General features: G+C 46.8%; 1 protein-coding gene across 2 annotated transcripts; it reads right to left on the reverse strand.

Annotated features, from left to right (window-relative positions):
• Positions 1–645: 645 nt before the first annotated feature.
• Positions 646–25,907, reverse strand: LOC126528552 (prolyl 4-hydroxylase subunit alpha-2-like). 2 transcript variants are annotated; one of them, XM_050176416.3, is made up of 7 exons: positions 25,742–25,907; positions 17,512–17,685; positions 10,639–10,713; positions 7,901–7,963; positions 5,758–5,826; positions 1,879–1,975; positions 653–1,089 (listed from the first exon to the last, which is right to left on the reverse strand). In XM_050176416.3, the coding sequence occupies exons 1-7, from the start codon at positions 25,835–25,837 to the stop codon at positions 875–877; spliced, it is 789 nt and encodes a 262-aa protein (XP_050032373.2). In that variant the 5' UTR covers positions 25,838–25,907; the 3' UTR covers positions 653–874. The 2 variants fall into 2 exon arrangements, with proteins under 2 accessions (XP_054925097.1, XP_050032373.2); XM_055069122.2 differs by lacking the exon at positions 5,758–5,826 and having other exon boundaries at positions 646–1,089.
• Between the last annotated feature and the right edge of the window lie 393 nt (positions 25,908–26,300).

Below are 26,300 nucleotides of genomic sequence, written 5' to 3' on the forward strand. Positions count from 1 at the left end.
TTTTATGCGTGCGTAGACGTGATCGAAGCCACTCCGTCGACTTCGGTGTAAACCATTTGTCTTTGACAGGTTGCTGATAAAGTTTGACATGTGAGCTCTTTCGTCGACTTTTCCATTCGCTAACTAGAAGCATTCTTTCCTTCTTTTTTTTCTTTTTGTTACCGTAATTTGCAAATGTGCCGCACTATACTGACTCTGGTATATTTGCGCCATATGAATCTTGTTACAAGCCTATGCTGCCACAAGGCCTTCACACAACTAATCGAAGGCAACACACACCGTAAGGCTTCATCGACCACATGATACGGACTTTTTATAGCACTGACACAACTTCTCACACTCGTCACAGTTCTGACTTTTTTGTTAGACTTACTTCACCATTATCGTTCTTAAAGCATGCCATCTCTTTTTCTATCGCAGTTACTCACCTTTCACTAAGCAATGAAGTGTTACGCTACATGTTTCGAAGTATTTCTTTCACCTTTGCATCCATACTGCTATAGATTCGGCCATAGTAAACAAAGTTGTCTACGGGCCAAGCTCACATTTCCTCGCTTAGGAATAAAAAAAATGTGTGCAGAGACTTTTAAGTTGTGTGTGCGTGGCGCAGCGCACGTATTTGCAAAGAAGCTTTCATCGCATCGCAATAAAAGCCGTGCTAATTACAGCGCTAGCCATATCAACTGTCAGGTGCAGGGCCAACATCCTCAAGGTGTGCTTAAGAATACACGGACCGTCCTTTCACTCTGCAACATACTCAAAGTAGTGTTTATTTTCTTTTTTTCTTTTGGCATGTGCCATGCCTTGCCCTTTCTTTAACACACTCAATGCGTTCCGTTATATAAACAATCTTTTGATTTTCTTTTCCGTTTATTTAAAAATAAATACAATAGATTCTAACAGGGACGGCCCGTCGTTCCCATTGAAAAAAAATAGCAATAGAGAAAGATACAAGAAGAAGAAAAATATAAGGAGCAGGACCAAGAAATAAGGTATACAGGCTCGCAGAATCTGGCGTCCGTCTTCCTTTCTTCGCTGGGCATGGTCGGTTGAACATCTGGGCATTGGATCGAATCCACACGTTCGCGACTGCAATAGCAAAGGCAGTGCAACAGAGTATGTGAGCTATCATTGATGAGCGGAACCAAATAGTTAAGGGTAGTAAACGGTGCATTTCATTCCGTCAGAAACGTATGGTGCAGGATGTGCTATCATTACCCATTTAGGAGTAATCGTAGTACAGCACGGTACCTAATTAAAGAAACATATAAGGGTATCCGAGGGGCTTAGTATATTAAATGCCTTTACAAGTGAAACACCCTCACTTGATTTGATGAAAATGTGGCTGACGGGGCACATTATGTTGACTTCTATGCAAATAAAGTAGTGTACGTGTCTTGATGCTGTATTTAGTTGTGATCGGTAGCGAAATAATGAACGGGGGTCCGCCCTGTGGAATATGCGGTACACTTGGCGTACATGCGCAATAATTTATTAATTCTACTAGCAAAAATGTTTCCACATTTTGCGTTTGCGATTGAATTTATCTCTTGGCCTTTAACTCGTTCACGATGAAGTGCGCAGCTGGTTCTGAAAGCACATAGTAGCCGTCGGCGTCAGAAGTTTGGGGACCGCGGGACGTGAGAAATAGCTAAATCTCCGAGCTGTTTGCGAGTGTAACTAGTAATACCGTACAGCACTATGGTACTTGCATGTACATAATATTACAAGTTGGAAATCCGAGTACCACGCTGGCGTACGTGCCCAGAATGCGGAAATGTAAAGTTTATTTTTTGAGATACCGTGGACCGTAAGCTTTTGATGAATGGCCGCGAGCCGTACGACTTAAGAGATGCATTGCAGCAGGCGTGGACGTACCGTGCTTTGTGCCGTGTAGCACGGAGCATCCGCCGTGCAGGGTGCGCACGTCGTAGCTACCGTCCTCGTGCATGTTGTACCAGAAGGCAGCCGAGCCCTGCAAGAAGGACGCGCACACATGAGCGGTGATTCCAATGTTCGGTTTGGCATCATTTCATGCTGATTCAACAAGATTTACTCGCTGAGCATAGCAAGGCGCAGTAAAACGTTAGTAAAGGTCTAATCTGCTGGTGCACTTTCACTCTGACAGCAAATAGCGACCTCTCAATACTATGAACCACGCCTGTATCTCAGTGGCCATGGCGTCGAGCTGCTGAGCGCGAGGTCGCGGGTTCGATCCCAACCACGTAGGCCACATTGCGAGGGGGTCGAGACAAAAGAACGCTCGCGTACAGTGCTGGGGGCTCCTGTTAAAGAACCCCAGATGGTGAAATATTATCCGGACTCCCACACTACGACGTCCCTCTAGAGCCACTGAGCAATTCCGCGGTCTTAAATTATACAATTCACCTTTATTTTGACGTGAAACTATTTTAATATTAGTAAGAGAAGGTCGCTTGCTGAATTGGACCGCACTTACTCCTACGAGCTGCAAGGTCAGTTAGAAATGCAACCTTGGTAATGCCTGAGTAAATGTAACTTGTACACTTGGTTACGCTGTTTCTGCACCCTCATGCCCATTCGCCATTCTGCAGGACGCACAAGGTACCTCCTGTATTCAAATGCCGCTGCGTCCGTGATACATCCCACCCTTTTTTTTCCTCAGTACTGTGAAATCAGGCAATACAACGTTCGCGCATTAGGAGCCGTCTCATAGAGTACAGAGACGCTTCGAAAAATCCGCCACCTATGTGCCTGCTATTATTCACTCTGGGTGGTAACATGATATGTAATAGGCTTCGACACAGACGCCAGAAAAGAATAACTGTGCAAAATGGAACGGCAGCTCGCGGGAACATTGAGAAGCCGGAGGTCACCGTGTGAACTTCGTGACACAGTGATCGCGATAAGGAAACTGAAAAGGGAAAACCCCGGGAAATGGAAGACCATGAAGGTCAAAGGCCTCGTCTCGTTATCGCCGTCTCACACGGTGTGTGAGAACGCTTGTCATGCGAACGACAGGACCCTGTCATTCCTGTTTCTTCCTGATGCGTCAGCCGTCGGACAAACGAGCCTTACCGTTCTAAAATCGGTTGTGACTTTGCATAGAGACCGGCTCCTTCAATTTCTATCGAGTTGGTTCCTCGGTATTATCATGGTCAATCTTTTTTGTTTGTTTAATAGTTCTTATTGACTCAGGACGAGGCGTCCACGAGTAGCGTTTCACAGTTTAGACGGCAGGCCTTGCCGACTGTTTTTGTGTCGCAGCCCCAGGGATATCCGTAGTCGTTTTCTTGACTTCGATCTGACCTCGATAATTTGCGGTCGCACCAATTTGCGTGTTTGCCGAGAAAGACGCTGACCTTACGAATGGGCAACCTACTTCACAGGATGAACAGAGCCGTGTAGTCGTATTTCAGTAAAGTTTATCTTGGCCGCTCGGCTTTGTACTTAGACATCACAACATTAAGATAAACGGATTAACATCAGTATGATTATTATCAATGAAGGGTAGCAATATTACAATCGCTACCACGAATACCGTTGAAGACCGCCGGTGTGATACGAAATGAGCACCATGTTACGAGTATCACGTTGATCGCAACAGAAATACCAAATATAAATGCCAATAATGAAAATAGTGTTATAACCTATAAAACTCATTGTTCCGGAGTAAATGGGTGAATATTTTGTTTACATATAATATGAATCGGCGGACTAGGTTTTTTCCCAACGTCTACGTAAGCTACATGTAATTGTGAACGGTTGACGAGTGATAACGTGCTAAGAAATGAACGCATCACAGAAATATGAAACAATTTCGCAAACGTATGTCGACAGTACTGTTGAACACGAAAAACAAAAATCGCAGCTTCACTTCAATTCGCAGCTGGTCTTGCACTATTTCATCTGGTGTCGCTTTCGACAGCAGTCGACTGAAAAAGAAAAAAAAAAAGCTTTCTTCAATGTCGACCAATCCTCCTGCTTTGTGGCACTTCCTGAGGTTATGCTTGCATATCCTGACATGGTTGATGACTGCATTTTATTCTAAATGGAGTCAGCACCAGCTTTTTTCTTCCCTTTCCTGTCCGGCCTTCCGCTTGTAAGCCTTGCCTTCGTTTAAATTCTTTAGCGTTGGTGCTTATTAGTATATCAAACGTACAGGGTGGCGTCAGGCAATGTTTGGCGTTCAGGTTAAATAATCTCTTTCGTTGTAGTATGGATGGAAGGACAATGTTATGCGTAGTAAGTCCTGCAATGTTTTGCGTGGTATCGGTTGGAGTAGAAATTCGCCCATGCGTGCCGAGCAATCTACTGTCGAGAACACTTTAATTGCTTGTGGATGTATAGATATACCGGCTGTTTCAGCGAACGCTTCCAAAAAAGTTTGAAACGTTGCCAGTGGTGCATAGCAGAATGCTTGTTCATGAGATGGTCTACTCGAAGAGGCGGACATTACTTCCACAATAAATTGAAATGCACCACCGACTGATTCACAAAACTTCACTCATTATGTTCCTAACTAATTACCTTATGGTCCATATTGGTGTTTAAAAATTCTAGCCATGGAGTTTTCAAGGTGGATCCACTTGCAACGAATTATCAGGAAGACACGAGTTTCGGTATATCAATCCCCAACATGTGCGGAAAAATTCATTGGCGTTCCAGTTTCTTTTGTAGTTTAATGCATAAACCGAGGTTTTTTCTAATAAAGTAACAGGTATGCCAACATATTTCTCCGCAAAATTCGAGAATTAGGATCTCGTTACTGGTGTCATCCTGAGAATTACTTCCTTGTGAACTCTACGGCAAGATTTTGTAAATTGCAATATGGGACATAACGCAACTACTTAAAAACCTGATAAGTGATCTTATGGTAATTAGTCGATTATTTCTTTCAGGGTGTCTGATTGCGCAAGTAATGTCCACCAGCTCATGAACTAGACTTTTACTAGCCGCCGCAATTAACCTTTAAAAAAATTCTGAAAGTGTTCGCTGAGATACCGTGTATATATCGTTGTATTGTAGAGACCCGGCTATTTGTTATTCCATCCTCTCTGCCTATATCCCTGCCTTCTCTCTTTGTTTACTCCTCCTTCTCCTCCTGTTTTGCAACGAGCGGTCACGCTACGTACATGAACTGACTCTGAATTTTCAGCTTTGTCGTTCTTAACCTCACGGGTGTTTCTTATCTTGCCGTAGAAACGTAGAAAAGGCCACTCATAAACGTCACTTCCGTTTACATGGTGATGCGACTGGTCTCCTACCAGGTTTCAAGTGATCCTACCAAGCGATCTTTCTGAGGATAGGTAGGTGGCACATTTCTCTTGCGTCCTGAGTGCGACATGCACTTGTACATTGAAGCAATGGTGTTGCCTTAATATTTCACGCTTTGCGGACAGAAGTAATTGCGCTAGATGCTGCAATTACTTCATCATTAAAATTGTTTTGAGAGTATGATAGAAAAAATGCACGTAGCGTTCAGAGGAACTCGGTGCTGTCACACTACGCAAATGGAAAGGAAAAAGAAACACAAAAACAAAACGAAGAGTTTGTACAGCCGATTACAATCTTAACTGATAGCACATGTAATATTACGTTACGCATTTCTTTGAAGAGCACCTTCCAGGTATTCTGTTTTCTATTCATTTAAGGAGGCGTTTGAGAAATTTCCAGGTCCACGAAAGTTCTGTTACGTGAGTCCGGGTGTTTTCAAAACATTTTCGTACGACCTTTGTTTTTTTGTCGCGTAAAAGAGACTGATCCACGGGCTCTTACCATTCGCGGAGGGACCGCCGCCTTGGCGTAAGGGAACACAGTGGCACCTCCCAAACTCACGTCTGAAAGCTGTCACGGTGAAAGTAGAAGAAAAAGTAAATAGGCCATTTATTACGGCAGCACAGTTATAACGACCATAAGAAGGCGAGGACCACCTTCGTGAAAGAGTAAAAAGAGAAGAGACAGTAGCAGAATGAAATTAAATACCGCTTACTACTACTGGTAGAGATGGTGCATTAAGTGGGAGATTATAATAGTCATCAAAGGAAGTGATTAACAATGGTAGGGTAACGAATGTCGCTGCAGCCAACCTTTAGACGAGGAGACACTTGCATTCGTCCGGGTGGCTACTGCTTTCCTTAGCAACGCTTTCTTTATGTACACGTATTTTACTCTCCCTACCCTCAAAGGGGAAAGAGGGGGAGAATAGGCTGTTGCGTAGAGGAATAGGGAAATCGAAGTGTTGAAGTGCGGGGGAAGGGGAGGGTTGGCGTTGAGTTGCGATAGATGTAGCGCAGGTAGGTGTAATGCTGGTTGTTCTTCTAACAGCAGTTACCCCTACCTTAAGACAGGGTATGAGCAATAGCGGCACCCTTCAATGCTGGAAAATAGGGGTACTGTTGTAAAAAAAAACCAAGTGCACCACTCCCCGGCCTGTTCCATCTCTGTCACAGCTAAACAACATTTTGTGTTCTGTTTTGAGCGTTTCCCTCCTACCCTTATCCTCCCCCTCACGCTCAACCTATCAGAATGTAGCTATACTCTTCCAAGAAAACGTGTATGACTATATGACAGCGCGCTCATTCTAGGGCAAAGGTATTGAAAGATCTTCAGCCATTAATGACACTAAAGTCGTTCTCATGGCCCGCCAAAATCTCCTGGTCCCCTAGCCTCCCCCCCCCCCCAAAGAAAAGAAAAAACTTAAGTGTAGTTAACGACCGAGCAAAAATCGTGTGTTAAACTGGAAGCCCCTCTATTTATACGTTCATATTGATGAATGAGGCTTTTCACTTTCAGAAATGCGTAGAGTCATGTAGATCAAAACACCGATTAGCACTTTCATGAGTGGTACTTCGGAGCTTTTCATAAGTAGTAGTTCATGCAGCAGAAGCTTGATGAGGGCGAGTTGGTTTTGCATACTTGAAGAAAAGAGAGCTACGAAGACGCGGACTAAAAGAGGAACATGCACGACGGAACTTGTCCGTCGTACATGTTCCTCTTTTAGTCCTCGTCTTCGTAGCGCTCTTTTCTTCAAGTAGTTCGTGGCTCGTTCTCGTCTCATCTATCTCTCCAAAGCTACGTTACAAAGGAAAGCGGAACGGCTTCATTACATACACTCCGCACTGTCGAGAAGCCGAGATTTATGGGTGTAGCGTAAGACCAAAACATTCTTAAGCACTACGAAGGCTAAACTCGACGAAGGCGGATAGCAACACCGCCAAGTACGAAATAAATGTCCATGTTTCACACGCACCTGAAATGCATCTTATATTTTAGATCTTGAGCTTGTAAACTTCTTGCCCTAGCTTCTTACCGTTAACGGATTAACGGAGTACAGGAGCCGTGGTCGGCTAGAGCAAATCCGGTAGCGCCATCCCGTGACGCTTTGTCCAACTACAATGCATTTAAATCATGTTTGCGATAGGTGAGTGTACTCATAGAAGCAAAACCATAAAGAGACGGAACGTTGACGATTACATAGCCATAAACAATGTCTTACGCCAGTATTTAGTAGAATACGGCAGGGCAGTGCAGTAGATTAGGTGTATGTGCGCCGTAGTGTTAAATTCTGAGTCACAAGATGTCGCCACCAGAGTTGTCTCCGTCATGCACCTCTCTACGGTGACCAGATATTTCGCGAATGCTAATATGTTTACGGAGAATAAAAAATCCTCCAGTAAATAATGTTGCTCAGGAGCATGCCATATTTAAGTCGTGTTTGACTGGCGCTGTCTAGGCGAGATATTTGAAGTGCCCGAAGTCACAGACGGATTGTTGTCTTTTTTTTTTCCAAGCTGTAAAAAAAAAGGCAAGCAAAAAGAAAACCTTTGACAAAGACTGCGAGAAAGTGAACCGAACAGCACACTCTCACGCCTCGAGTCTCGGGCGTCGAGAAGTGCGAGGGTGGCTGCCGTAAACTCACGTAGAACATGAAGGTGGCGATGCGGTCTCCGGACTCCTTATCATCCTCCTCTAATTGTTCTATCTGCGTGAAGCGGGTGGAAAGAACGGAAGAGTTAGCAAAAAAGCACACCGAAAGCGTGTTAGCTTCATGCAGACGCAGTCTCGCGTGCCGTAATGAAAAAAAAAGAAATCATGGGTCTTTGCACTCTGTGACGAAGGACGACCAGCCAAGCTGTTACGCGTTCTTCTAAGATGATGAAGTTATATATATATATATATATATATGACCATATATATGCACATAAAGCCCGCGTCTCGCCAGTGCTGCTTTGCCGCCGCCGGTGCTGACATTCCCGGTTCTGCTCACGCCACCGTTCTCGACGGTAACGTTGCCGGTCTTTTTTTTTTTTTTTTTTGTCGCGCACGACGGGCCAGGCTCGTCGGTGCTATAGCGGCTTCCCGCCGCCGTCGCACTCATTCTAGCTGTCGCTCCCTTCGTCGTTCTTGACGGACACGTTGCTCCTCTTCCGTGAGCACGATACACGTCCGCCCCATAGAACCGCTCAGTAGTAACTGCCGATAAGGCCGGTAGGCGACACTGACGTCACTCTGCAGACGAACAAACAATAGACAATACCTACGTGTACGTTTCTTACGACCTTTACATGGACACGGAAAGGTGGATGTTGTGGGCGTCCCTGTTGGTGGGTTGCGCCACCAGGCTCTGGTTGCTATAGCGACGAGCCCCCAAGAGGCGGCGAACGCGTGCCGCGCCGGGAACTATGGGTCATCAAACACTCGCGTTTCACGGGCGACGAGCGCACTAGAATGAACAATTGGCCATCTATCGTAGGTGTTGACACATTTGCTAACGAACGTACAAGGCTGGACTCTCTTTTACGCTAAGTTTGGAGACGAGAATTTTTCTTAGTCGACGTGGGGAGTGCACACGCACGAACGCAGAAAATTTGCTGGTGTAGCCATATGCAGTTTGGCTACAAAACGGAGAGCCCAGTCTGCTGAGCATGCATTGACGTTTGCGACGAAAAATAATCTGCATCAAAAAACGTCAACCATGACGGAGCCGTCACTTTCACTACGTGTGTACTCGTGTTTGGGTTGGTTTCTTCGACTCCCCAGTATTAAAACGAAGCTTTCTTTGCCTCTTCCTTCGACTTTACCACTGCTGTTGCTGCCGCTGTCTGGCAAACCGCGTCGAGAGGTGGTCCAAAGCGTGTGTACACATGACAGGAGCGCAGCAGAGAAGGAATCTACGCGAGAAACTCGTTTGGACCTTTCCACCACGTTGAATATGCACAATATCCTTGGGAGGTCCGTGGGCGTCGCCACATTAGCCTCTTGAGAGCGTTAATTATGAGTGACCCCTCCGCAAGTGCATTGCAGAAATTACACGCCTTTCATTTCTTCTAGCGTGCAAGTCCAGAAGGAAGCTAGACAGAATGGTAGCGATGAAGGGTAGAGGAGGGAAAAATGAATGATTTGGACCGCCTTGCCACTCTTCACTCGCAGTTCCCATAGAAGGCGCACGGGGGAAAGTGGGAGAGACAGGGAAAGGGTGACGTGTGAAGGCAAAGGAACGCTACCCCTATTAATCCCGAGAACCAACTACAGGGGCGCTGCGAGCGTCGCTCATGTGACGTCAGAGCGCGGACTCGCGCCTGTCGTCTGCTGCAGTTGGGGCGGTATCCGGGCGCCTTCTGCAGTGTTTTCGTTTGTTTGCTCTCGTTCCGTCTGCTTGTATACTTATGGCGGTCGTCTCAAACATCTTTTTTCCGACGTCTTCGTTTGCGATAATTTTTTGTCTTCATTGGCGAAAAAACAACTTGCCGCAGGTGGGCAACGATGCCACAACCTTCCCATGGGAAGATCGTGGGATCGTTCCCCACCTGCGGCAAGTTGTTTTTTCTTCCACTTGCATTTTCATTATCATATGCTTTCTTTATTTCATTTGTTAAGCACAAGTAATTTCCCCTATGTTGTCCTTGGCGTCAGTGTTTGTTGGCTTCTTATGATATGAATAATAAAAGTCGGGCCCCTCGGTTAACACCCGGGTCTTCTCCTTTAAACGACGTATCGTATTCGCGCTCAGGTGTGCCCGTTAGTCTTAAATGGTCAACATGTGCCTTTCTTAGTTAATGTATCATGTCTACAATGACGTAGGTGATTATTGTTGGTTACCCACCGCTAAGTGGCTATGATGTCGTACTGATGAGCTCGAGGTCACGAGTTTGATCCCTGCCGCGACGGCTGCGTTTAGATGGAATTGAGATGCAAAAACGCTCGTGGATTTAGGTTTAGGTGCACCTCAGATGCTCAAGATCATTTGTGGTCCCACTACGGCCTGCGTCATGATGAGATCGTGGTTTTGGTGCGCTAGCTCCTAAAACATTAAAAAATTATTTTTTTGTCACGTTCTCTATCAGAAACACACTAATTGTTTCCCCATTAGTAGAGGGATATTGCGTAACGTTGCCGTGCTACTATTATCGTTGCTGCGACCACTTGGTCTGAAATGCGCACGCGGGGTAAGCACCGCTCGTGCTGACCAAACAATGCACATTAACATTCGGTGCAACCGGTAACGGTAACGATACGCTACAATGATTTCCTTTTTAAATTTTTATTCTGCAGTACGGCAGTTGTGTTTTCTTGTCAATGCTAAGGCACAGAACGTTCACTGTGTTCATCATTTCGAAGACTCACATGTGGCGCCAGCCTTGGTGATCCTCAACTTACCTCCTCCTCCGTGAGTCCCCCCATCAGGTAGTCGGCGTGCGCTTCGTAGTGGCCCCCCGGTCCGTAGGAGCCGTACTGCTCGTCGCGACCAGCATGCAGGAAAAACAAAAGAAAGGCGAGATTGAGAACGCTAAGCGAGCAACGCAGAGCATGCAGCTTGCGAAGTTCGAAGGTATGTAAAGGGTGCCCCGCCTACAATGCATCAAGATTTAAAAATAAGCAAATGCCGTGTGAGCTGAACCACGGTAATAGAGACTTTTAGCTTGTACGCTATTCCGGTAAACGGGAGCGGTTTGGGCGGATTACCGGATGGTCGGGGCGTAAACGTGAGCGGTGAAGCCGCCTGGTGTTGTAGAGCTCAACCAGACAAACGCATGGCTAAAACTGCAGTAACTCACCATATCCTGCTTCGCCACCCGTGCAAATTTTTGGCAGCGGCGTAATTGTGAACACGATTACGCCACTGTCGAAAATTTACGCCAGCAGCTAAGCAGAATACAGTAATTAGCTCTGTGTTTGTGTGGTTAAGTAAGTAAGTAAGTAAGTAAGTGGTCCTGATCCCTTTTGACTCAGGGCAGGCGTTTGTCAACGCCACAGGAGATGTTCAGAGTACAAGAAGGAAAGAAAGTAAGGAGAGAAAACACATAAAAGAACTTAAAAGAACTTAAAACACAGTTTTGTCACAGTCTACGAGTCCGTCTGGTTGGTCCGGTTTGTTGTATTCTAGGCTCCAGTCGCCTCGGATTTCACTAAAGCCACGACAATCCAATCCGCCAGCGCTGCCGGTTCAAGTCAGCGCGTCCTATGGCGTCCCATTTGCGTCGCTGCTTGGTCGGCCGTCTTTATTTTAGGAGTTCGTGTAGCTGAGGAGGTCGGCTTCAGCGGCCACTCGCTGTGACTGGGCGGCTCTAGCCGGGCGATATCTGTGTGCGGGTTTCCTTCACCTATTCGGCTCGCCTGCTCAGCCGTTCCCACTGTTCTAGCCGGATCTTCGTAGTCTCGGCGCGTGCTGTTCGGTCCTCCTCGGTGAGACCAGTCAGCGCCAGGCTCTCAGCCAGGGGGCACGATCGGGAAACTGCGGGAAGTCTCGGACACTGTTGTAGCACGTGGAGAAGGGTTTCTTTTGGTGCACCGCACAAGCGGCACGTCGGATCCACGCCGAATAGTTCGTGGCGGCGTTGGTTGGTGAGGAGAGCGCCAGTGCGGGCTTGAAACAGCAGGGCGCTGCCTCTATCTCCTCGGTAGTCTGGTGATGGGCACGGTTCCGGCTTGTGGTGGTAATATAGTGCCAGGCTTTGCTTTTTTGCCACTGTCGTGCGCCAGATCGTTTTTTCAGCCTCATTGATTTCCTTGATGACTGCCTTGCGCCAATCTGCCTCCGTCTTAGTGTCGTGTTGTTTTGAATTTTCGCTGTATTTCGTGTCTAGGGATGTGTATTTCCGAATCCAAGCCGTCTTGATGTTTTTGTATCTTAGGTGTAGGTACATTCTGCGACTGTAATTTGTGTTTGCCATAAATTTGAGTCTGCCGGCATATTGTAATTTGGACCGCGCCTCCCTTGCCTCGTACGAGGACCAGCTCATTTCACCGCTTACTGCTGCATTTGCAGTGGCTATGCTGCCCCCTAGCAGCCAACGGCCTAGTTCTGTTTGGTGACGATCCAGGCATTCTATGGTTTCACTGGAGTAGGCCAGCACATCGTCTGCGTATGTTGTCGCTGGTACTGCTACTCCCTTCCACAGTGTGCGTCCGACAGTGTATGGGTTATATGAATGTCTGGCCAAGTGCCAGATGCGGCCTTTGAGGCGATTAGATTTATTTACTAGTGCTTTTTGATGCGGATCCAGAAAGTTTGGCTGGTCACTGAGAGTTATGCCGAGGTATTTGTATTCCGATGTTTTTTTGACGAGGTTTCCTTGGAGGGTGAATTCATTGTTAGTGTTGCTTGTATTTATCCCCATCCACTGTGTTTTCTCAGTGTTAAACCTTAGCTGGTCGGTTCCTGTGACTTGGGAGCAGATGTCGAGCTGGTGTTGGAGGTCAGCTGCTGATTCTGCTAGCAGCACAATATCGTCCGCGAATGCCAGACATGAAATTTTGGTGTATTCTTCTTGTTTGTCAGTTGTTATCGTGGATAGGCGGAGGCCTGGTCCTTCATTGTCTAATGTTTGGAGTAGTTGTGTGATGTATATGTTGAATAATGTTGGGGACAACGGGCATCCTTGTTTTAGTCCTATCTTTTGCTCGATTTTCTTCGACCTTAGTTCATGTAGTGTGTACACTGCTGTGCAATCCGTGTATAGGTTCTTGAGCAGGTCGATGCTTTTACAATCTATTCCATTGCTCAGTAGTTTTTGCCAAAGCCTCGAGTGGGGCACACCGTCATAAGCTCTTTCCATATCAAGGAAAGCCAGATAAAGCGTTGATTTTTCCTTATGTTTCATCTCCATAGCCTGGGTGAGAGTGAATATATGGTCACTTGTCCTGCGGTTTAGTCTGAAGCCGTTTTGAGACACTGTGAATATGCTATTTGATTCACAGAACTTTTGTAGTCTTCTGTTGAGGATTGCGCTGAACAGCTTTTGTACGTTGCTCAGTATAGATATTGGGCGATATGAATTTAGTTGTTCAATTGGTTTTCCTTTGCCCTTGTGTATGAGGATCACTTTTGCCTCTTTCCAAGCTGGTGGAATTTGGCCCGAATCGAGGATGCTGTTGAAGTAGTCTAGTAGTACCTCTCTTGCTTTTGTCTTTAGTGCTTTTAGGAATTCGTTGGGGATATCATCAGGGCCTACTGCTTTTTGGTTTTTAAGGTCGCTGATGCTTCGTTTCAGTTCTGTTGTGGATATCGGGCTCAGTATGCTATGTTCTTTTTTTCCCCTCTTCATCTTATCAGTCGCTGTGTTTAACGGCTGTGGTGTGTGATCTTGTGGATTGTCTTGGAGCGTTTTGAAGTGTGATGTCAGGTATATTTCCATCTCTTCTTGTGTTTTCAAGACAAGTCCAGACGCAGTGTGTAGAGCAGTTGCTTTCATTGGGATCTCTTTTGGTTGAAGGGAGTCAATATACATCCAGAACCTTTGACTGTAATGTTTTCGTTCCTTTATTATGTGGCTTTCTTGTTGTTTGAAGGTGGTGTCGACTTTTTTCGCTACTAAGTGTTTAACCTTTTGTTTCTGGTTTAAGTAGGCTTGCCATGCATTGGCTTTTTCAGTGGTTTCCTTCTCATTTGTATGGCGGTGTAGTCTGGATAGTCTTTTCCGTTTTGATATTTCTTCTTTAACTTCCTTGTCAAACCAGGGTGTTGGTCGTGTTCGGGTCGTCCCTTTTGTCTTGCCAATAGTTTTATCTGCCACTTTTAGACATTGTTCTATGAACTCTTCATAGGTCTGGGTGTTTTCTATTTTTTCTTCTAGCTGTGATGCGAACGCTTCCAAATTGTCTTTGTCTCTCATCTTCCAGTGTCTTGCTGTGTGTGTTGTCTTTTTGTTTTTCGTGCGAGGTGCAAGGGTACCTAGAAGTATTTTAATTCTATTGTGGTCGCTACCACAGCTGTCTGTTTTGTCTTCGTCAATGTGCATTGATATTATTTGGATGTGTTGTGCGGTGGCATATTTGTTGTATAGCACATAGTCAATGGCTGATTTTTGAGTGTGTCGCGTCCACGTGTAGGTGCCTCGGCAGGTAGGGTCTAGGTTTGCTATGGACAGGTGGCATTCTTCCACTAGTTTGCGGAAGCCCATTGCATCCTTTTCTTTGCCTTCAAGCTCCATTATATGGCAGTTGAAGTCGCCCAGGAGGAAAACAGGGTGTCCACTGTATTTTTGTTGGATATCCTTAGTGATGCATTCATATATTTTTCTATTCCATTCGTCTTCTTCAGATGTTGTAGCCATGTATATCACACATAGATATACACTGCGTTTCTCTATTTCTAGTTTTATCCACATGTGTTCTTGACACGAATTTCGGTCCTCTCCAGTGATTTTCTGGGTGGTTTGTGCAAGGAATCCGACTCCTCCTCCACGTTTGGTACCTCTTTTTCTGTTTTGGCCATACCATTCTAAACCACTGTGTTTATAGGGCTCCTCGTCATCTCGAAGATGTGTTTCAGTCAGCGCATATATATCAATTTTCTGTTGGCTGATTTGACGTTGGACTTCTTCCCATTTCAGTCTGCTGCCACCTTGCATGTTTAGTAGGCAGATAGATAGGTTCTTTTGTTTGTCTCTTGGTTTTATTTTGTGTTTTCTTTTCGGGTACAGTGGGTGTTCTTTGAATTTTGTTGTGGGATTCTGATTCTGCGTGCTGTCCTGGCTAGCTCGATCCTCTTCTGTATGTTTTACAGGCGACTTCATGTTCGGCCAAGCGTTGTTGTCTTCATCTTGAGTGGTCTGTTGGCTGTGTTCTGTTCTGTTGTCTTTTTTTATCTGTGAGGCTAGTGGCAATTGTTTTTGTTTGGCTTTAATCAGGCATTTTACCAGTGGCGTCTTGTTTGGCCTAACTGGCCAAGTGCTGTTGTCATGGCTTTCAATAGTGTCCTCACTGCCCTCTGGCCTGTATCGTTGGGGTGTCGGCGGTTTTGTGATGTGGTTGTGTGTTCCCGGGAGTTGTTTCCTAAAAAAGGAGTTATCTTTTGGGCTAGTAGGGAGCTCACACGGTCTCCTGCTTCTTCAGTATAATGGATGTCGTTGAAGCTGTCTTCGTTGAGGTCATCCCCTGTTGCAACAAATTCTACACTGCGACCGAGTGAGGCACATATGTTGCTGATTTGCTGGTTCCATTTGCAGCAAGCTGCTTCTGCTTGGTGGCCTCGTGACTTCGGCTGTGGAATTGCACTTATGATGTAGTGGTGTTGGGGTGCCTTTTTGCTCCATGATGTTAATTTCTCTGTGATCTGTTCGATGGACTTTTCAACTCCTGTGACACTTAGTGCGTCGACAGTACCAATGTGTAATACTAGTTGGAGCTTGGTGTTGGAGGAGTCTGCGCGTGCAATTTCTCCTTCAGCTCGAAGGAGTGTTTCGTGCGTAGTTGCTCCCGATTTGGTAGTTATACGGAGCCTCTTGTCCTTGATTTTCTCGTAAAGGTGTTTTTTCAGTCGATGAGCATTTGAGTCGCCAAGCATCACCGTCTGGTAACGCTGGGGTGAGCTGTTGCCGAGTTGCTCTTTTGGCTGTTTGCGGGTGTTTTGTTTAGGTATTTGGTTGGAGGGGGGGTGCTGTTGGGTTGTATTGTCTCCATTTTTTCCGTTCTTTTTCTTACCGACTTTGGTCCATGGTTCTGCATTTGTTTCTGATTCTTCACTCTCTTTTGCATTTTCTTGGTTTTCATTTTGTGTTTGGTAGCTCTTTTGACTGAGTGGGGGGTCCTGTTTTTCTAGTAGCACTTTGTTGTTTTCTGTGTTTTCAAGTGTTTGACAGTTTTTCGTTGGTGGGGTACTTTCTATCTTGCTGAACTTTTCGACCTCGGCTCGAAGCGCTGTCACCTCCTCTGACAGCCGTTCGCGTTGTTCGCGTTCCGCTTTTAGCAACTGTAGTATTTCTTGTCGTTCTGTTTTGCTCTCGATCTCGGATTTCTCCCACTTTGTTCTCAATGTTTCGATGTCAAGGCTGCACTCGGCCCTCACCTTTCTTTCTTGTTGCGCTATTATCGCTTCTAGTGTTGACATCTTCATGCAGAACTTGCACGTGAAGCTCTTACCGTGGGCCTCCTCTATGGTGCAGAATGGGGAGTCCTCCAGAAAGAACCAGCTGTCGCAGCCGCCGCATTGAACCATTGGCTCGTCGTTCGTGGTCATCTTCTTAGACGTGCCGCGGTGTGGCCTGCCCATGTTGCTCCTCTTCCAGTGTCGGTTGATAGGCGCGCGACCGGCACGCACTTGTTCGCCTCTCTCCCGAGGGCTGTGGATGCTCCGCAGTCGACTTGGGGGGGTTAGGCCTAACACGCCGATGGGGCTGTAAGGCCTCGTCGCGAGCACGAATTCGTAATTTGAGGCCCAGTTGTGGGTGAGATAGTCACTCTTGGAGTCCAAACGACAGTCCGGAGCAGCCCTTAGACGCAAGAACTAGCGCTTATTTATCTCGCAACGAGCACGAGCGAGCGGCGACGAACGGCGTGGTTCACGAGGCGCTAGTTGCCTAACCGACGATAGTATGCCTAACCGAAGGTTGAGCTTTGCGCCACCAGCTGGCGCCACCAATCTGGCCGCTCACGTTGACGCCCCCGCTAAACCGGAAAACCGCCCGCGCTTGCCCGAATACCGGACACGCTAAACGTCTCTAATGTTATTTGCCGTCGCTCTGAGATGCTGAGGTTATTTTTGGAGTCTGCCTGGGCATATAATTATTTTTACTTAAGTGATAAACTTCTGAAATATTTTAGTTAGATGAAAAGTGTAATTAGAAAATTGTAGAGCAACATGAAAAACTCCTGATACAGCTTTTTGTCGCTCAGTAAGCTCTACATAAACGTGTTTTTCCGAGCGGGAAAGAAGCGCAGGGAATACGCGCGAAGTATCTCGAGTGGCCAGTCACGCGCCAATATCGGGTGTATTTCCGGGCGTCTAGTTGGGATACCCTGTATACAGTCGTTGAGCACACAGCAACAGGCGTCGGATATAAAGGAGTGTATATATAGGTACCAAGCTCGGATATAGACATAAGATACCCGGGAAAAGTACCATATATGTTAAGCATTTTTTTAAGTCTTGGGTATGCATAAACTGCGGCATACCAGACCTTTATGACTTCCGAACGGTGTGAGAACTTTCTTACGCAGTCTTGCTTCTTTTGATGTACGAGTTTGCTGGGATTCGGACATACATATGAAAGTATTTTTCTTTTTCTTTTTTTTTTCAATGCATATACTCACCTGTATTATCTCGGAGTCTCCGCGCTCGTAGTCTGTGGACAGTCCGGTGAGCATGGCCACCCGTTGGTTGACCCTTTCTAGCAGCGGGTCGGTGCCTGGATTTAACCACGCCGCTTGACTGATGCGGCCGGGGTCCACCGTTTCTTTGATCTCGACGACTGTGGCACGGGCCAGCTGCGCAGGAAGTAACGCGATTTCACAGCGCAGTGAAGAATTGCAAGTCATCCCGCCATGGGGAAGGCTCTGGGTGAGACGGCATGGCCAGTATCGAATGCGAGTGCAACAAAAACGCAGTTCGGTGCCTCTGAATTTGCATTTGAAAGCAATAATACAGGATTATATTATAAAAACTACCTTCCGCATAAAAATATACATATAGACAACTCATACAGGCTAGTTTTTTCAACCAATAATGGGTCATTTTTTTTCTCACATATCGCACTGTATGCAATCTACACATTGGAGGCCGGCTATGGCCTTGTACAGTGACCGTAAATGCTGATGGTGTTGTGCAGGAAACCCTGGCTGAACGGAGTTCCCAAAGTGTCCGTATGACCAGGGGCACTGTTGTGGGTTTCATCAAATACAGCTATATTGTCGAATTTTCGGTTCGTTCAGTACTGATTGGCCCAGAGGCATGCCACAGCTTCTCCAATTGGCTCAAAATGCCGCTAGTACAGAATTTGACAATGTCCGCAATGGTTACGTCAGGGCGTCAGTCACGATTAACTGTAAGAACCGTCTACAAGCAGACACTAGTACTTCTGAAGAGTGCGAGAAATCGTAGAGCGGAGCGATCCTTGATCTAAAGTTGCCTCTATTGGCGTATCATACATCTGCGAAGGATTCCCTACTTTCTGGAACATTGCCTTCCTGTATTCAAAATATTAAGATAACACTTGGTGCTTGCTATGTTAGCTACGAAATATATTCTAGCGGAGCCCTATGATACAGAAAGGTTCGTAGGTGAAGTTTAGAACTTGAGAAAAGGTGTGTATATATATATATATATATATATATATATAGATGATCCTTGTGCAACTGTCGTTGATGAAACGAATGAGTTCCTCCTGCTCATTGGAACGCTTTTTTAACCGGTTCACTAGGTAAATTCTTACCTCCGGCATTTTTTTTTTATTTTGCACACGAAGTGTAGTTTTCAATGATTGAAATCTACAAATACGACCGATATTCGTGGCTATTCTTCACACTTTGGTCTTCTTGGTCATATGCGTCGATAAGCGCAAACTGAAGGGGTAGGGGGGTAGGGGTGGTTGCTCTATTTGATTTTGTAAAATATGAAGAATAGTTGCGCTTTGCTTTCTCAATCCATGCCTTATCGGTGCCTTTCAGTGTGTTTGTCAGCTTATACTTGCTTGCGGTGATGCGAAGGCAGCACTACCAGCGCTGATGTTGACATCTTACGAAGACATCTTTACTATAACGACATGCGTAGATTCTTTATGCTTTTTCCATTTACCGCTCTTCCACATACTACCAACTGTTTACTGCTCGGCCTAAGGCGCACCCGAATTTATCAGAGCATTCTCGAATGTTGGCGCCGATTCTGTTCTCTATGTTGTCGCCGAACATCGTGTAATTAGATTGCAGGGTCGACGCGAATAATGTTGTGCATTCGAATCTACGCCGAGTCATATAAAAAATACCCGACGTGCCTGGACCAGATTTCGACGATCCACGCGTGCGCTTGCTTCTGTCTTTCTGACCGAGCGCCACTTCTGTTTGTGGGCACAAGTTTGGCCTTTTAAATAGTTTCGTGGCTCTACTCTATGCCGCGGTCTCGTTCTTCACCTTCACGACAGCGTGGCAATGTTGTTACGCTAAAGTTACAGCAAGGGCAGAAGAAGAGGAGGACGAAGCATGCTTGTCTTTGGAGCGGCTTGGTGTCGCCGCCGGCAAGCCTTCTCCTTTTATCTTCCATTCATCTTTAAATCTTTAACTAAACGCACCCAGTCGTAATAGTTTTGGTGGAGGGGCTGGGTGAAAGACCGGCGCCCCCAAAAGAACGACGTAGAGCCGACCGCAGAGGCGCAATCCGTTGAGATTCGTTGAAGTCGAAGAATTACCGGTCTTCCATCAGAGATGGCTCCCGACGGCAACAACCCTCAACCTTCTTTCAGCGTCTCATGGCAGCACTACATCGAGCCGCGAACTTTCGCCGGAAAAGCTGGAGAAGGCTTGGACGGATCCCTCAGCTTCTATTAACGAGCAAGTCGGTTAAGTGGGTGGAATGGCACCGAGCAGCTTAACAACGTTGCCTTCTTTCTCAAGGGAACCTCGTTCTTGTGGCTTGAACACCATGAGACAAGCTTAACGACGTGGAAGAAGTGCGCAGACGAAATCAAGAAGTGCTTCGGATATCTGTCAGCTAAAAAGAAGCGTGCAGAGCAAACGCCAATGCAACAAGCTCAAGTTCCCGGTGAAACCTGCACAACTTACATCGAGGAAGTGTTCAAGTTGCGCAAGGCCCTGAATCCTCACATGACAGAAGAGGTCAAAGTTGGTCATCGTGTAAGACGCAACGCCGCGGACGTATACGAGTTCCTCATCTGAAAAGACAGTCTAGAGTACAAGAGTGACGTCCTTAAGCACTTCCCCACCTTTGAAGCACTGAATGCTCAGCGTATCACCCCGTAGTTCAGCCGCCTGGCCAATGTAACTAACGTCGGCTGTGTTGACATGTTCACAACTCCATGCGCATTCGTGTCAGTGATTCGCCAAGTGGTGCGCGAAGATCTTGACTGACGTGAGGCGGGTTCCATCACGACTTCTCGGGTGTGAGAGCAATGTTCTTCCGGCGACTTTTGTGAGACATCCATCACCGCCACCTTCGTAGATGCCTACGACTTCGCGCCGTGTCCAACAGGGCCAAACCCTACCATGAACGCGCAACCCAGTTACCAGTTCTACGGCACTTACTCACGGAGACCGCCTGCTCTTTCTTAAGAGTGGAACGGCCGTGCCAGTTATCCTTCTGACCATTTCAGCGCACCCAGTAAGCGCCCCATCTGCCTCCAATGCAGCATTCGCGGACACGTTATCCGATTTTTTCCTCATCATCGTCGCACGTCACCACCGTCCTATGAGTGACCGCCTGCTCGTTATTGGCGTAGCAGCGGGTGCGGTGACGGGACACGCTGGGCTTGTGATCGACTCTGACAGTGGGCGAACCACCAAGTGAATTACCGTGGCGAATCACCAGCTTTTGTGCGTAGCTTGGCGCCGGCGCCTTCGGGTCAGCGCAGGTCTCCATCTCCGCGACTACGTTTCGCGTCACCGCCGCTGGGAAACTAGGCTGCGCGACCAAGGGAGGGAAGCTCGTCAGTCATCTTCAGCTACAAACACCTATGCCTCCTCCAGACACCATGTGTCATCATAATATTCGTGTTTTAGTTTACAATGTTGCTACTTTGGCCTTATTGGACACAGGAGTGATTGTCGCCGTTATGAGGCTGAATTTCAAAACGCGACTAGGAAGTAAAGTGGTGTTTCCATGGGCTAACGTTAATACATTTCGTGCTGTGAGTGGAAAGTTAATTGACCCGTCCTATTGGTGTGTGCACCGTGAACGTTTATTTTTCCAGTAACGTGCATCAAGGTGAATTCGCAGTGCTTGCTAAATCCGCTCCCAGCGTATTTCTAGGCCTCGATTTCCTACATCAACGCGGTGCCACTGTTAACTGCCATACCGTCGAGATTTTCGTCGTGTCTCCTCTTGCCAGCCAAGCTGCTGTCTTTTCACGCGCTGTCGCTGTCATTGAAGATGCCGTCTTGCCTACACGTTCCTTATTCAGCTTTCGAGTTTCTGCTTGTGGTGTTGTCGTCCCATACATATGATTGTAATGTTGACCCTGTGCCTTTGAGCGTTATGAAGAAAAGTGTACTCGTACCTTGATGTGTCCTGTCTCTGGCCTGCGGAACAACCACACTATGGAAAACAAATTTATTCTGGGAGACTGTTGTGCTATCCCGCGGTATGCGGCTTGCCTCTTTTGAAGAGGATGTTAGTCTCAACATAGACGCTTTAACTGATGGCACGTCGCACGAAGCCGGAGCGCACGGGGCTGGCCCCTGTGTCCCTCAAGACTCATTGTCGCTTCTAAACATGATCAATAAGTCAGTGTCTTCAGAGAAGTGTTAAGCCCTGGTCAGCGTCCTAAGCAAGCATGCTTCATTGTTCGATTTCATGCAGGGCGAAGTTCACGTTTCAACTACGCGGCCTCGCCACAGGATCGACTCGGGGTCCGTGCATTTCATGAGGCCATACCGTTTGTCCGCTTTGGAGCGCAAGATCATCGCTCAACTGGTCGACGACATTCCAGCCAAGGCCGTCATCCAAGATTCCTCTAGCACTATGGCTGCACCGGTCATCAAGGTGAAAAAGAAAGGTGTGTCCTGGACGTTTTCTGTCGATTGCCGGCTTCTGAATTATATGACGAAAAAAAGATTGTATTCCCTTTCACGTATCGATGACGTTATCGACTGTCTTCTTTCCATATGCTAATTTTTATCTGTGGACCTCCGATCGGACTACTTGCAGAGAGCCATGCATGCAGCCGACAAAGAGAAAACCGCTTTTGTGAAAGAAGATGGCTTGTTTGGATGCAACGTTATGCGTTTTGATTTGTGCAACGCGCCTGCGACATTTGAAGGGCTTATGGACACGGTAATGCTCAGCCTTAAATGGGAGAAGAGTTGGCGCGTGGACACCGAGCCTCTGCGAAGACAAGCGCATTTCGTCCTCCTCATCGTCCGTCCTTGCTGTCCCTTTAGCGTACCAATGCTCCCTTCACAGAAGAAGCCCGCTGGCCGAGGAACTGTTACGCGCACTCCGAGACACGGGGATGACAGCGCTTCTGGCGGGCGACGTGAGCAAGCTGCGTCTTCTTAGCAATGAGATACAGGACGAGAAAATGAGTAGACCACATCATTTAGACGATCGGTGATGACGAAAGCCACTGTGTAATGAGCCAGTAACTCCTGGCAGAAGTCACCTGAAGCCATTCTTTGTCGCTTTTCTCGTATGAAAGATCCTTAAGCCGCGAATCATAGGTGATCTTGGAGGTACTTGACTTTGCAAGTCGTTACCGAAGTAGCCGCCATCCAGCGGACATCGCTATCATTCGGGGCTACCTCAACCAACAACTACATGTGACGCCGACAATTTCGGTGAGCTTCTGGCTGCCATCAACGACATTTTTTTCGCGACCTGGTCACCTACCGGAAGAACAGTGCCACGACCACTGCCTGCATGCCCTCATCGCCTCAGCTGCTCAGCTGACAGGTAACAATGGCATTCCTATCCAAGCTGTACTGCTCTATAAAAAGAATTAGGCGACTGATGGTGTCCGCCTCTTCCTAGTTGTTCCTAAGGATTTGAGAACAAAGGTGGTCCATGCTACGCACGATGACGTGACCGCTGGGCACGTGGATTTCACCAGAATGTACCACCGCATACAGTGTCTATTCTACTGGCCTTGTATGAGACCGAATATAGAAATATATGTGGCCAGTTGTGACAAATGCCAGTAATTCAAGCACCCCAACTGCTCCGGTCGGGCTCTTTCACCCTGTGCACCGCCATAATCTGCTTTCGAAATCTTTGGAGTAGACCTGCTTGGCCGACTCCTGCGCACAACAAACGACAACCGTTGGATTGTACTCTGCGTCGACCATCTGACGCGTTATGCTGGAACCGCAATGATGGCGACGGTCGCGGCTATCAACGTTTAGAGTTTCCTCCTGTCGTCCGTTGTATTGCGTCATGGGCCCCTTCGTATTATTGTGAGCTATCTTGATCGCCAGTTCGTTGCCGACGTATTCGAACACCGTTTGCGTCTCTGTCCTAATTTTCTCAATTACAGGCAAAAAACTGGGAAGATATCTTGCCTTTTATCACATACGCCTGAAATACTGCAAAGCATGAAACGACAGGCTACAGCCCCTTCTATATCCTTTATGCTAGACCACCCCACAGCTTCGTTGACACCATTCTCGCCTTTACTGCTCACTCCTCCTCTTCTATCGACCATACTCTCTGCCGCGCGGAGGAAGCACGTCGCATAGGTCAGCTCCGAATGCTGGCGTCCCAGGACCGCTCCAAGATCACCTAATCCGCTGCCAGGATCAGCTCCAAGTTCATAATCTTGGACTAAGCAGCGGAAGTAAGAACACTGCCGAACAAAACTGCAAACGTCTGTGGACGACTTCGGAACTGGGTAGTCCCGTACCGCAAGAATTTTGTCTGGATCAGGGTTTACTCCGAAAGCGTCGACAAGATAGCCTAAAGCCGCAATTTAGAGGTGCCCGTATCGGCGTATTGATGAGTTGAGTTGAAGCCTGGTTTTAAGAAAAGCATGAAGTATGGTGGAAACACTTTCAATTTGAGTGTGAAATGTTGCTGAAAAGACATTAACGTCGTCAAGGTAGCACAGGCATGTGGACAATTTGAAACCTCTAAGCAAGGTGTCCAACATACGCTCAAAATTGGCCGGCGCGTCACATAATTTAAAGGGTGTAACTTGGAACTGCAAAAGATCAGTCTTTTCTCTGGCCATATCATCGACGGCGATTTGCCAGTATCCAGATAGAAGGTCAATAGAGCAGAAGTAGCTGGCACTGTAGAGGCAGTCAAGGATGTCATCGAATCGCGGCAGCACATACACTTCTTTGTCACTTTATTAATACGGCGGTAATCCACACACACACAAATTGGAGAAGTATGGGAGAGACTTTTGCCCTTCAGCGGGCGGGGCCAGGATGGTGATGACGATGATGATGAATCCACACAGAGGCGCCATGTCCCGTCCTTTTTCTTGGCCAACACTACCGGTGACGCCCACGGACTCGAACACGACTCAGTGATGATCTCATCGAGCATACAGACAGAGCCGATTTCACTAGCAGGTCAGTTACGATTGTGCATAAAATTTGGAGGACGCTTAAGCTTCGCTTTTAACAGTGCAACGCAATAGCATTGAAATATCCCTGACCGCTTCTCATGCTTCCCGGAAACTGAAGCTTAAGTAAACATAATGTTTACCGGGTAACGCTGGCGGTGAACGCTATGCACGAAGGTGAGCTTCCGAGTAAAAATGCAGTCTTGCGTTGGACGATCATTTCTTATTTTTTCGCACTTTTAATATTTCAGACAGAGAAGATTTGACATAAAAGGCATACGCTGTCGATGTTTTGTGTTGTGACATTTGTTATGGGCTGTCATTCTCAGAATTCCTAGGAATAACACTGTGAAGAATGTAAGACAATGTATGAACTACTTTAGAGACAGAAGAACTTTAGTGGCATATAGAATATGTACGGCATTTTTCGCGGGACCCCGACGCCGGATTTTCTGTGACACTGGCCCCTAATGCTGTCGCGGTAAATTGCGACTGCGCAGAGATCCTGTGTGTCTGTCAGAATTGGTTGGATTATGAGAACTGGAAGACGGAGCTATTTAGTACAGACCAGCAACAGGGAGCTGATTTTTTCATTCGCAGAGGTCAGGAAATCCGGGAAATTGTTTCCTAAATATTCACTCACGAATAATGCCGGAGTGATGCTTGAGTACACGTTCTGCTCGCTTCTGCTAGTTTGAGAATGACGGTAAACAACGCGTCCCGTTGGTTTGCGAGTTTATTTGAATCAAGCGCTTGAGTTGAACGGCAGGAAGCCTTTCCAAGGAATATTTTCGAGAAGTACAAAAATCCAGCAGCGAGTAGCACTACTTAAGCCGGCTCGCATCACTGATGTGTCAGAAGGGTCGCCTGCTACGCGTTCTAATCCTTTCTATCAAGGGTAGCAGGGACGAAGTAATAGCCTCGGCGAACAACTTTGGAACGTATCCTTTCTTTAGGATTCGGGAACACTGCGCAAAACAACACATGGACTAGTGAGGTTTGCCAGGTTAGGCTTACACATTAGCGACGCAAGCATAGGCAACTGGCGACTTTTGATAGACACTGACAACGATGCGAGTGCAGGAGTAAAAGTTTTCTCGTCTGCTAGTACCGATAAAACCATGTGCATGGCACTTCAATGATAAAGTTTCTTTCAGTAATGCGGCGGCGAACAGAAGGTCGATGCCATGGCATGGTGAGGCCGCCTAGTGGCAAAAATGTTGCCTCCGCTGGTCTTTATTGAGAAAACTACACACTTAGTCACCGGGAAGCGTGACGGTATCTCCACGGATTATCACAACGTGACTCACCATGGGGTCCCCAATCCTGCGAATTGCTTGTATCTCCTTGGGCGAGATGACGTCGTAGAATTGGACGATGTAGGGTTCTAGGCTCATGACCTCCATTTTGACCGGGCCTATTCGGTAGTACGGGTGCGGAACGCTCAGGTAGCAGCGTAGGTCCTTCTCTTCTGTAGCATTCTGCGCACAGGGTCGGGGTGACGTGTATACAATACATACAATCAGTACAATACACTACACAATCAGTACAAGCTCTGTTGCATGCATTCATGGAACGCAAGCAGATAGTGATCGATGGGCTCTGGCTGTAAGTAGGCTGTAGAACTTTGCTTATCATGGTTCGATAGCATACGACAAGACACCTTTTTAAAATTTACGCATGGTAATCATTTGCATGCAAACAGAAACTCTAGTGAAGGCTACGAAATGTAATCAGAAAGGCAACGAAATTTCTCAAATGACTTTTGTAAGGGAAAGATTAGGTCTACCTCGTCCAATCCTATAATATGCATCTGCTACATAAGACACAGAACACCACTCGTGATGCATGGTCCTATGCTCGTCGTCT

The sequence above is a fragment of the Dermacentor andersoni genome, chromosome 9 (assembly GCF_023375885.2).
Source record: "Dermacentor andersoni chromosome 9, qqDerAnde1_hic_scaffold, whole genome shotgun sequence".
Taxonomy (NCBI): Eukaryota; Metazoa; Arthropoda; class Arachnida; order Ixodida; family Ixodidae; genus Dermacentor; species Dermacentor andersoni.